The 12612-nt window shown below is 35.3% G+C and overlaps 1 protein-coding gene across 1 annotated transcript in view; it reads left to right on the forward strand.

The window, feature by feature from the left end:
• abcc9 (ATP-binding cassette, sub-family C (CFTR/MRP), member 9) overlaps nt 1-12612 on the forward strand; it is a 49309-nt gene that overhangs the window by 21457 nt on the left and 15240 nt on the right. Inside the window, exons 16-25 of the mRNA XM_054624249.1 lie at nt 319-391; nt 2005-2110; nt 6995-7096; nt 7413-7497; nt 8213-8293; nt 9949-10086; nt 10184-10309; nt 10922-11021; nt 11153-11226; nt 11888-12073. Of these exons, the coding sequence (XP_054480224.1) occupies nt 319-391; nt 2005-2110; nt 6995-7096; nt 7413-7497; nt 8213-8293; nt 9949-10086; nt 10184-10309; nt 10922-11021; nt 11153-11226; nt 11888-12073 (1071 nt within the window). The remainder of the gene's footprint in view (nt 1-318; nt 392-2004; nt 2111-6994; nt 7097-7412; nt 7498-8212; nt 8294-9948; nt 10087-10183; nt 10310-10921; nt 11022-11152; nt 11227-11887; nt 12074-12612) is intronic.

A 12612-nucleotide genomic window follows, 5' to 3' on the forward strand; every position in this document is an offset into this window, starting at 1 on the left:
TTTTCAAATGAACTCTCCAGAACCTGAGAAATGTGTCAGGATGACGTTTGTCATCAGTCCCACATACCATGAGCACAGTATGTGGCCTCCAGTTCATTGTGTAACACAGTCACAGCAGCTTTCACACCAATAAACTCAAAGTCAGGGTTTCTTAAACTCTGGGTCAGGACATAAAATGGGTCATTTACTCTGGTGGCTCTACATGTAACAGGAGAACAGCACGTAGTCATGTGTTGCACAACGAGTCAGACATCCACTGAAAAGAATAAAGGAACCTGCATTAGTAGCATTGCATTGAATTTCTCTCTTTTTGTTTAGGTGAGCAATGGATTCTTCACCTGGGGAAGCAACCTGTCCACACTGTCAGACATCAACATCCGCATCCCCACAGGTAAGACAGATCTCTAACAGATATCTGACGATGAATGCAAAACTGTAGCTTCAAGGGGGAAGGCAAAAAAGAACTGTAACGTATCGGCTGAAATGCAATCTGGGAAATCTTCTGACGATGATTGAGACTTTTATTAGCTTGAAATCAGCTTGTAAACTGGCTAACTCTGGTTCTGCCGACTGAAGCTAAAGCAGACGTGACTTAAAACCTGCATTCTCTCTAGTGTCCATCAGGGGGCGACTCCTCTGGTTGTATAGAAGTCTATGAGAAAATGACTCTACTTCTCTCTTGATTTATTCCCTCAGTAAACATTGTAAACATGAGTTTATGGTCTCAATCTCTAGTTTCAAGTCTTCTTCAATACAGCATGATGTTCATTTAGTAAATGATGCTCCATTTAGAGTCAAACAGACCATAAAGCAGGGGATGCTTTAGGGCGGGGCTGCACATTGATTTATCAGTTTCAGACACTCCTGCTCATTCCAAATACGGTAATGTCCGTTCATGGGTTGCAAAAAGCCAAGTTGGTGAATCTCAACTCAAAAAAACTCAAGTGTTTATTTGTAGTTTTAGAAGCACAATAAGCTGTTCTCTTATGATGTTACCCCCAAAGTTAAGGACCTCCAGTATGAAACTCCTGCCTGTGAATTTGAGTGTCCATGTTTTCAACCACTTTTATCAGTTTCTACTCTTGTCAGTGGGCATTTCACGCATAAAGAAGCATGCAGACCTGCTGTGAGAGTGTTACAGTAATGCAGCGATGTCACTGAAATACCAAGTCTCAGGAGGACAGCTCAAGTTGAAGTGAATGCCAACAGATGGGCCGTGTAGGATGTCAAACATACACACATACTGGCATCTTCCCATGGGGAGTGGGTGATATCTTGCAATCTCAGTCATACTACTACTTAGACAAACAGGATTTGTTGTTCTGAAAAGTTCTGGTATTATTTAGAGTCACTGTAGAGTGAGTTTGTTTTTGTGTATTTGTGAATCAGGTTTAGTCTTTTTGGCTGTTTGTTACGTTTTCAAGGGACTGTTTTAGAGTTTGAGCTGCAGTGTTGATGGTCAAATAAGGTGACAAGGAATGAGTGAAGTCATTAGAAGGATTGAATTTCAAGGATTTGTATGTGTGTGTTTCTTTTTGAAGAACTAACATCAGGAATCTGATGGAAGAACTTTTTTTTTTCGGCCTCAAACTTTCATGTTTTATCAGAGAGATTAGTCAGCGTCGTGTTGTTTTAGAGCCAGATATCAGTCTGTTGCATGGTTACCATGGTTACTCAACCTTTTCTGACCCCACTTTAAGATAAAAAAGAAACTCTCACAACCCCAATGTGCATTTGTCAAGTAATCATGTGAATTTGAGTATGACATTATCATGCATTCTGTTTTCATAAGCATGCATGCATTATTTACAAATTACAGGATTTTAGAATTAATTAAATTAATTAAAAAAAATGTAATATTCTGTATTAGGCTGAGATATCTGCAACCCAATCTGCCTATCAAATAACCCTACGTTGCATCCTAACCTGACATATATAGCCACATATAGCTTATAAGGAGGACGACGCCAACATTATCATTCTGAATCTTTTCTATCCGTTCAGGTCAGCTGACTATGATTGTAGGTCAGGTGGGTTGTGGGAAATCCTCCCTGCTGCTGGCCATGCTTGGCGAGATGCAGAATATCGACGGAAGAGTCTACTGGAGCAAGTAAGAAATCACAACGACACACTATTTAGTGTTGTATGCAAATATAAAAGTATTGTGACAGAAAAGAAAACACCTGCCAAAACTTAAAAAGATTATCCTGGAATATTGTCTGCATCATAAACTTGTAGAGAAAAATATCAGACAAATAGTGGAGAGGAAAAAAAAGCCAGTGTTTTAATATTAAAGGATTATTTATTATTAAAATGTTGTCAGATAGCTTTATCAATTATTGCTGTTTTAAATAAAGAAAATAAATATGAAAACACCAATTTTAGAACAACCGTTTTTCAGCCTTTCCTAAAGCCATAAACACAATTTTTCTTTCTGGAATTCCAATTTCGGTTGTTTAATCTTTTCTTACAGGAAGTCTGAATGTTTATCAGACATATATCTACTTTATCTGTAGTTTACATTCAACGCTTTAAACATCTTTTATCACAATACCTGTCTATTATAGATGCAAATGTCTACACTAACCTCTTCAGTGTGTGTGTGTGGTGTGTTTGCACATCTGGGCCTCTGTTCATGTGACTGCACATACGTATATGTGTGTGTGTGTGTGTGTGTGTGTGTGTGTGTGTGTGTGTGTGTGTGTGTGTGTGTGTGTGTGTGTGTGTGTGTGTGTGTGTGTGTGTGTGTGTGTGTGTGTGTGTGTGTGTGTGTGTGTGTGTGTGTGTTGTCTCTCTTTACCTGTGTGTGTGCCTTACCTCCTGCCTTCTTGCCATATCAGGCTGCCTGATTATGAGACGGTCCACGAGGGGAACTTCAGGTACTCTCTCTCTGGTTCCTTTCTTTCTAAAAACATAATCATTTACACAGACTGTAAACATTCATATTTACTCTTCTTCCATTCGTCTCATTAACAGGGATTTAAATCAAGTTTAAGTAGCTTAAACTGCTCGTATTGCCAGCAGTGAAGTGCAGCATAATAACCCAGAACTGATTGAAACTACTCGTTCAGAAAAAAGCATCAAGGAGCTCTATTTGTACCACTTGCTGTAGTGATAATCAGCCAAAGGACCTGTTTCCACATGGTGTCTTTTCTGGCAAAAAAAGTGCTTCATCCCAGTGTTTCACCAAAAAAGCAGTTTGAACGCTTTTTTAAAAAAGTATTTCTATGACAACAATATCATGAGAACATATCACGACAGCTGTATGATAGACTAGCACCGCGCCTCTGCTTTTTATTATCTATTTGGGCTATTATCTATTTATTTTACATAGTTTTTTAAGTCGTTTTACCATGAGAATTAAACGGAGGATGTCTGCTTCAGTGTCTGCCTGGCCGATCTGCTGCCACAAATGGTCATTTCTCTATTTGTCATGATAGTGTGCATCCAAAATATAACAGACACGACCAACACAAGCTTCTCCTCCATTTACTACAATGATGTCACCAGAGCTTTTCTGAAAAGTTCAGAGATTTTCAACTTAAAGTGCTTTGAGCAGCCGCACAAAAACAGGTGGATTGCTCAGAAAAAAAGACTCTCCTCATTGGGAACAATTGAAAAAAACAGAGACTTGTGCTATGTGGACACAGGCCTAAAGACATTTCAATTGTAAGGAAGTGATGCCAACAAAGACGTCTTTAATTCACCTGAAGCCAGTAGAGCTGCACTGCATTTATGTTTTTAATTTCAGTTAAAATCTACAGGTTAGATGTGACTCTGTAAAAGCCTACTGAATGTATTTAATCCTTTAACCCAGGGCTTAATTATCAAACACACCCTCGTGCTCATGATATACGAGACGGTGATGAAGAAGCCACAAAACCTAATTATCACAGACAAACAGTGACCGCATCACTTACACGGCTGGTCTTCTCTGGGTGGGAGGGTTAACTCGGTTAGTAGTTGGCAGGGAAACATCTTCATTATCTGGTGTTTGGCATGAAAACACGTCCTCCATTTTTATCTGTCTGTCTTCCTCCCCGTGTTCGTTCTTTCCATGTTCTCAGCTGTCTCTCTCTCTCTCTCTCTCCGTCTTTTATTACACATTTCCACTCATGAACTCAAACATACACACAGTTGATTGCCGTAGACTCGTTCTAACTCAGTGACGTGACTTTGACAGTTGGTCAGAGAAAGAGGAGTCTGACGAAGACATCAGGAGGTGACGTTCTTCCTCCCGTCTCCCGCTTCCTGTTTCAGACCTGAAGTGACCCTTTGACCCCTCCTTCATATCTCCTCCCTTTGCTTTCATCTGATTTAACTCTATTTCCCATCTTTACTCTGCGTCTGTCAGAAGAAAGAACTGCACTCATTATTTATTGCAGTATTTCAGGCTGTGTTGTTCATGGACACACACATACGGACTACATTAGATTAGTAGTTGCTTTCATTTGGATATAGTTTTTCACATTGTTATACTACAGTTTAGTAGTTTTTGTAGTTTTCTGGATTTTTCCAGTCTTCATAATATTATTATTTTATTTTCTAGCAGTATTATTTTAGTATTTTATTTTATAATTATTTTACTTTATTATTATTATTATTATTATTATTATTATTATTATTATTATTATTATTATTATTATTATTATTATATAGTATTATATTACATTATATTATATTATTTATTATTATTATTGTTATTGTTATTGTTATTATTCTAATTGTTATTATTATATATAAAAAATAAAATGCTAATAATTATGTAAATGCAATACAATAAACTCTTCATAAAGCACAAAATACACAAAAATGTAACAAAATAATATTTAATGCATACATTTAAAAAGAAGAGGAGATAAAATAATAAAAAGGATAAAAAAAAGTGTAAGAAATTTTCTCTTTACTTTCTTTAAGTAAGAAAAAGAGTTAACTGGTTGCTCCGTAAAAACCAACTCGGGAGCTTTTGTAAAACAGGAAATTAAAAACACAGGACAAACAGGAAGGCATTCCAGTCCCTCCAAAATAAAAGGACAAGTAACAACAAGGAAGAAAACTAGCCTTTATTATAGTTGCTAAATCGTTAACAATAACATGTTTTTACATTCATTGTTGTAATTTGTTCTTATATTTTGGTTAGTGAGAAGTTAATGTTTAAAGTGCCTTGTTGTCATGTAAAGTCAAAGAGATCCTGCCACAGCAGCATTGTGGGTAATGTGTGTGTGTTCAGGAACGACTGCATCAGCCTTCCGAGTGTTCTATCTTCTGCTCATCGCTCTTTTTCTCCCGTTAAGATGATTTTTGGTTTTGTGTCGTCTGATCCCGTCGTGGTTTGTGCTTTAAATGCTGGGAGTCAGTTTTCTAACGCAAACAAACAAACAAACAAACAAACAAACAAACAAACAAACAAACTCTGATAATATATATGTTTTATTTATGCACACCAAAAGAGATATATACATACTTCAATAAGTGTTATTACTTTTTAATGCTTTTTTATATATAACATATCAAATTCAGAGGTTTGAAGTTACAATATTATCCCAACACAGTTGTGAAAAAAACGTGTATGCATTTATTTTTTTGCTCCACATGCAATATTTTTATTACATAATTCTGTATATTTGTAGTAGTTAGCTGAAATACAAAACAATTATTTAATAATAATGTTAATTAGTTGTTTTATGGTACATGTCTCTTATTATAGTGATAAAGTATAAAACAATTAATTCTGTATTAAAGGGAAATATCATCATCAAGGTTGTAACAGGATACAAAATAACTATTTGCATAACAATCTTATTTTACATATTAGAATACTTTAAGAGACAAGATCTAAAAAAAATGCCACTCCCAACTTTTTTATTTATTCTCTGTTTTTGAGTTGCAAAGCGCTGCAGTTGTTGCTGTTTTGTTTCTTATTGATGTTGACGTTTATTATTTATGTTGCTGTAGCCGGTGTTATTGTTGATTTTGCTCTTGCCGTTGTTGATGATTTTGCTGCTCATCTTTAACCCGATCCATGATCCATATTTATCCCTCATTTTTGACAGTATTTCTCACGTTGTGGTGGAGTTTGATATAATCTTCCGTCTCATCCTCTTTTCTATTTTTTTTAAATGTTTGGGTGTCGCATTTATAAAGCTGGTTAGAACAGGAGTACTGATCTGAACTGCTTTCTTCATAAATAGTTTTTACGCACAATTTTTCAGCAAGACATGGAAGAATAATCCTATAGGCATTGTGTGACTAACTCGTGTTTACTTCTGCATGAATAGCAAACAGATACAGCACATAAACCATAAAAAAAAACTTAAATAATATATAGGGTAGAGAGTTTAGACTTTTAAATAGAAATCCTTGCATCTTTTTCACTTTAAAGTCTCCACTATCATTCAGATTTTCATTTTAATGTGCTATTGAAGAGACATTTTATGCATGTTGTTTCCTAGAAAAAGATCATTCTTTTCATCTCCATCATATAGTATCTTCATATCTCAGTCGAATCTTGGTATTCTGTTTAAAACTTCATATTTTTTTGACAAGGAAATATTCCTTCTTATTATATATTTGTGTTTAACAATTTGATAATTAATTACTGAAATGTAATTAGTAAATTTACTGGAAAACAACTATGTTCTCTGAGAATAAATTGGTTCATTTATGATTTAATTTCACAAATTTAGGAGAAAAAATTTGGAATATTGTCTGCGTCATAAACTTGTAGAGAAAAATATCAGACAAATAGTGGAGAGAAAAAAAAAGCCAGTGTTTTAATATTAAAGGATTATTTATTATTAAAATGTTGTCAGATAGCTTTATCAATTATTGCTGTTTTAAATAAAGAAAATAAATATGAAAACACCAATTTTAGAACAAATTAAACTGAAATAAATCACCTGTCGATCAGTCCTCCTGCTCTCTAAAGCTTTATGAAGACAGGACTTGTAGTACTCACTTTTCCGTTTGCCTCTGTTTCCCATGATGCACTCAGCAAGAACAGATACTCTGTGGCCTACGCTACCCAGAAGTCCTGGCTGCTCAATGCTACAGTGGAGGAAAACATCACCTTTGGAAGCCCTTTCAATAAACAGAGGTAACAATGAAAAACAGCACACAGTAACTGCTAATTTCAGGAGTGAGTTTGTAATAATTTCTTAGTTTTTTTGGCTTTTATTGATGCTTTCATCACTTTATAATGTAACAAAATTATATTGTGTGTTTCAAACCTAACTTTATTGTCCATTTACAATAAACTCAAATTCCTAGATGTTGTTCGTTAATTAGATACTTGTAGTATCATAGAATCTTATAAAAAAACCTCATCCGGCTTTTAACCTCAGTGTTACTGCAGGAAGTAAGAAATTAGAGCTATATTTTCTAATCTGTAATAAAGGTGTTTATGTTTTCAGGTACAAGACCGTGATAGACGCCTGCTCTCTGCAGCCAGACATCGACCTGCTGCCCTTTGGAGACCAAACTGAGATTGGAGAGAGGGTATGGACACATTCTAATTGTCATTTTAATGATAATTACGTGATTATTATTGTTTTTGAAAGGCTAAATGCCAACTAATATGGATTCAAGCTGAATATTTTGTTTGATAAAAACATGTTATGTGAATTTTACAAATGGATCAGTTTGTTGACTTCAGGACTTTTCAACACATTTAAGGCTTTTACACATCAGGGCCCTTTTTTGTGATTATTTCACACGTCAATATATTCATTCAAACACTTATTTTTGTCATGAATATTTCCACACAGAACGTTGATATTAAGCGGTGAAATAAAATAATTTATTTTTATAACCAGGACTATTTTTATGAGCTTTCAGACTGCGAATAAAGCACCAATGAAACAACAACACATCGTAGTCCGAACCAAGACGGCAAACTTTATTACTCTTTTTAACCCAGATCCACTCCTTCTGTTCTCACCTTTCACAATAAAAGCCCTAAACATATGATAGTTGCCGGCGTAAATTTTGTCCCAGGTGTGCCTTTATTTGAAATGTGTGAATCGAATAAATCAAAGACAATCCAACGCACCCACCACTGGAATCTAATTATAATCTTTCTCTCCAACTGTGTGGAAATACCAAGTTTAAAAACAAGAAAAAGTGCACAATTGTTCAACGTTTGGTACTACTGGTACAGCTGTAGTTTTTGTACTATACTAATATTTTTTACCTTTGTGCTTCTGTGATTCAGGGCATCAACCTGAGTGGCGGTCAGAGACAGAGAATCTGTGTGGCCAGAGCGCTCTACCAGAACACCAACATCGTCTTCTTGGTGAGAAAAACTCTTAAAAATGTACTATAACACTGTAGAAACTGTTGGCTTTCTCTCTGTTTTTCTGTGGTGTCTATATTAAGTGTTTTATTATTGATATTCCTGCAGTAAATAATTACATTAAATACTTTCTGCATTACAGAACAGTTTTCTCGTTCATAGCTGAATTAGATTAATGTCCAGCAGAAAGTAACACCCTTTCCTTCACATCCTAAGAATACATTTCTTTATGATTGATTGTACGATAAAACTAAAAGTACATGTCCGCCGTTGGGATGAGGAGGCATCTGTTTCTCTGCTGTCATGTATTTATCTTTCCGAGCAGTTGCATCATTTCATGTTGCCACCGCGAGCTTTAATTGGTTACCGAGCGAACGTTCCTCACTAAAAGCCATCAGTGTCATTCTTTAATCAACTCATCGCTGTTTGTAATGTCTGGAGCGGTCATTTGTTAATCTGTAACGTATACTGACGAGGAGGGAATGTTTTCTTTAATTAGCATTATTTCACTATAAAAGTGCAGCTGCTTGGGTTTCTCATATCTTTATCTTAAATTAAATTATGAATCATTATAAAATACATCAAATTATCATAACCAGAACACAACACTCTATAGCACAAACCCACCCAGCAACATAGACATTTAGGGAACAAAACAGAGATTTACGTGTTCACGAGTCACGTCAACATCATATGATGAAGTGATTATAAACAGTAAGAGGATATCTAATTATTCCAGTGATAAACTGATGATACTAACAGAGGCTGAGCAGAGACATGGAGATATTTTAAACTGAATAAACAGGGTTCACTTCATGGTTCTGGTGGATCTTTCATAGATTTTCCGCAAGAGTTTTTTTTTTTGTCCCCTAAACTGTTCTTTAGATTTAAAAAAAAAAAAATGTTTATTTTTCATTCCTGCTGGCCTGAAATCCATCCAGTACTAGTTTGTATAAAAACCTGTTATACATTCTGTCATATTTCCACACAGTTACAAATCCGTCTCCAAAGGTTCCGGATTTCCTCCAAAGAATCTGAGAAAGAGTTTGCAGTTTGATGGTTTTGGAAAGAAAATCAAGTATATTTATCATCTTCCTCCCACACAGTACTTACTCTACTGAGGAGCAAAGGGAAGAGAGGAGGAAAGTTACTGATAAAAAAAACCCCAACATCTCCTGATTTTACAGCTTCAAAATAAAAGCTTTAATGTGTAGAATTTCTAGGAAAATGTGTTTTATCACTGAATTAGCGGAGCTTTGTAAGCGGCTTTTCTACGATGTAAAACAAGTCTACTAATACTGCAGGGAGGAAGAGTAAGAGCGAAAAATGTCAGAGGACTTTTATTGTGAAGAATTAATAAAAAATGACCACGAAATATATCCAATCACCATCCTATTAGGCAGGTTGCATTAAAGTGTTGAGTTCTTATCTGACGCATCAGATCACAAAAGTCACATTGAAGAGAAAAGTGTAACCACGTCTTAACTTACTTTGAATGAAAATCTTCAGTTCGATTAACACATATATAAATTGTACATCAGCATTTAGACTGGACTCAATGGAGATGTATTTTTCAAACTGAGAAAATCAAGCGAAGTCCTTTGTTTTTTTATATTGTAAAACTCGCCTTATTTTTTATCCATCATGTCTCGTAGGACGACCCCTTCTCAGCGCTGGACATCCACCTCAGCGATCACCTGATGCAGGAGGGAATCCTCAAGTTCCTGCAGGACGACAAGCGGACCGTAGTCCTGGTGACCCATAAACTGCAGTACCTCATCCATGCAGACTGGGTCAGAATAAAAATAATAAATTACTGTTCTATTCTACGTATTTACAGTAGTTTCAAGCCTCAACTTCTTCTTCTTTTGTGTGTTTTTCTTGTACCAGATTATAGCGATGAAGGACGGCTCTGTGCTGAGAGAAGGAACTCTGAAGGACATTCAGACTTATGACATCGAGCTTTATGATCACTGGAAGACCCTGATGAACAGACAGGACCACGGACTGGAGAAGGTAAGGGTTCCAAGTTAGGAAAGAAATATACAGCAGAACATCCAGTTCAATGACTTAACACAAGCAGTCTACTTTTATGTTGAAAATGTATGTAATCAAATTACATACATTTTCAAGATATTCACTTGAATCAAAAAGAATAAATAGTGAAAAATAAGACACAAATTGAAATGAAGATAATAAAAAAATAAAATATTAGTAATAATAATATTAATAAAAATGATGATAGTAAAACAAAATTAAATGAAATAAAACAAACAAATAAAATTAAATAATTAAAATAAAATAATTAGTACACTTACATACATACACATCCCGTACAACTGAACAGCAGTACATACCTGCATACTTTTGCACCCACACCCCACATATACATCTCAATATAATATTCTAGGGAATGTGTTGTGATGCAATAAAATGACATACATTTTCACATTTGAATTAAGACTCCTGTCCTGCATAGGATAGTTTTTTCTTTAAAAGTTCCATGTTTACATTATCCAGGTAGCTAGATAACCCCCGTGGATTTGTGAGAGTATGTGGGGGAATCAAACGCAGTGTAAACATTTATTTTTGTTTCCATTAATGTTTCTATTGTGTCTCTTCATGTAGGACGTACAGCAGGACAGTCAAACCACACTAGAGAGGAAAACACTGAGGAGAGCGTTCTACTCCAGAGAGGCCAAGAACCAAATGGACGACGAGGACGAAGGTAACGGATTCAACACTATTTAAAAAATATAATAATAATGTAGTTATTTTAATCTAACTTAGAAGGTAAAACTTGTTAAATTAAATGTTTGATTGAATCATACGTCATATTCGATTTTTTCGTCCTATCAGAGGAAGAAGAGGAGGAAGAAGATGACGACAACATGTCCACAACCACCAACAGAAGGTCAAAGATCCCATGGAGGGTAATCCATCTGTAGTTCTCCAAACATAATATGAATTTTTACATGTATTACTAGCATCAATATTACCTGTAAACTAGTAGTGTTTAAACTAGTGAACAGTAATATTAGATACCTTTTCTCTTTCCATTTGCTTTTCTGCTGGACTTTTGTTCCTTTACGTAACTAAGAAAGACGGTTCTTTAGCTCTGCACATCAGCATGCAGCTAACAATATCAATCCTCTATTATATTACTAAGTCTAACTGATCTAAATATAGATCGATATATTGGTTACTTAAATGAATCAGTTGATCATTTGGTCTGATAAAACCTGATACCCAGAACAAATTGTCTGAACACGTGTTTTGGCCTAAAATTCAGTTTATAAAGGATACAAAATGGGAAAAGCAAGAAAACTTGAAAACTTGGGCTTCACAATAAAAGACGAAATAGCGATTAAAATACAGACATTAAATGCCGACATCAAGCAGTAGGTGTTTCCACACTCACATAAACACACAAGGTGGAAACAACCCCAGCCACATGCTGTTGTAGCTGCTAAAAAAGCAATAATCTGCAGTATCGATGACATCACTTCTCCTGCCTCTGATAAATATTTGTGGAGCTCCATGTTGAACCTTCCCTCCGTTCATCCACCTGTTGTGACCTCTTCTCCTCCTCAGGTGTGCTGGTGTTACATGTCCTCTGGTGGCTTCTTCATGGTCTTCCTCATGGTGTCCTCCAAGCTTCTCAAGCACTCTGTCATCGTTGCCATCGACTACTGGTTGGCCAAATGGACTTCTTCCAAAACCAAGGTCATTGTTGGTATCACCGGCAACGCCACAAGTCCCAGTTATCTTGAGGACCAGGTATGACGTTGCCAAGAAGGAGGTTTTTTCTCATGCAGGTTTTTTTAAAGTTAAAGAAAATATTTGTGGATTGCAATTGCCAAAATGTACTTAATATTTTTGTGATTTAGAATTTTAAAGGCATAATTAAACATACAATAATAATTGATCCTTTTTTTACAGATCAAAAAATATAAAACGCAAAGAAAAATGGAATATAAAATGATTAATAGAAAAGTGGAAGCATGTTAATGCTATAATTTAAACAAATAAACAAATATATTTGAATTTCATCACTACAATGAAATGTGAAGACAAAATAAAAAAATGCTAAAGCATAAAAAAATGCCAGCAAATAAAACTATATGAATTTTATGAGTTCTCCTGAAAAGAACTATGTAAATTGGTATGATTTAAAGGAAAAAGATGTTCAGTTTAGTCAATTATTTGTTCGCAGGTTAAGCGGCTGCAAAAGCCGTTCAATCCTTTTCTGAATTCGCCACTTAGTCTTTTAGTTAGTGCACAATTTATCTACAGGCAAGCATACATCTGAACAAATA

This window comes from Anoplopoma fimbria, chromosome 23 (assembly GCF_027596085.1).
Source record: "Anoplopoma fimbria isolate UVic2021 breed Golden Eagle Sablefish chromosome 23, Afim_UVic_2022, whole genome shotgun sequence".
In the NCBI taxonomy this organism is placed as follows: domain Eukaryota; kingdom Metazoa; phylum Chordata; class Actinopteri; order Perciformes; family Anoplopomatidae; genus Anoplopoma; species Anoplopoma fimbria.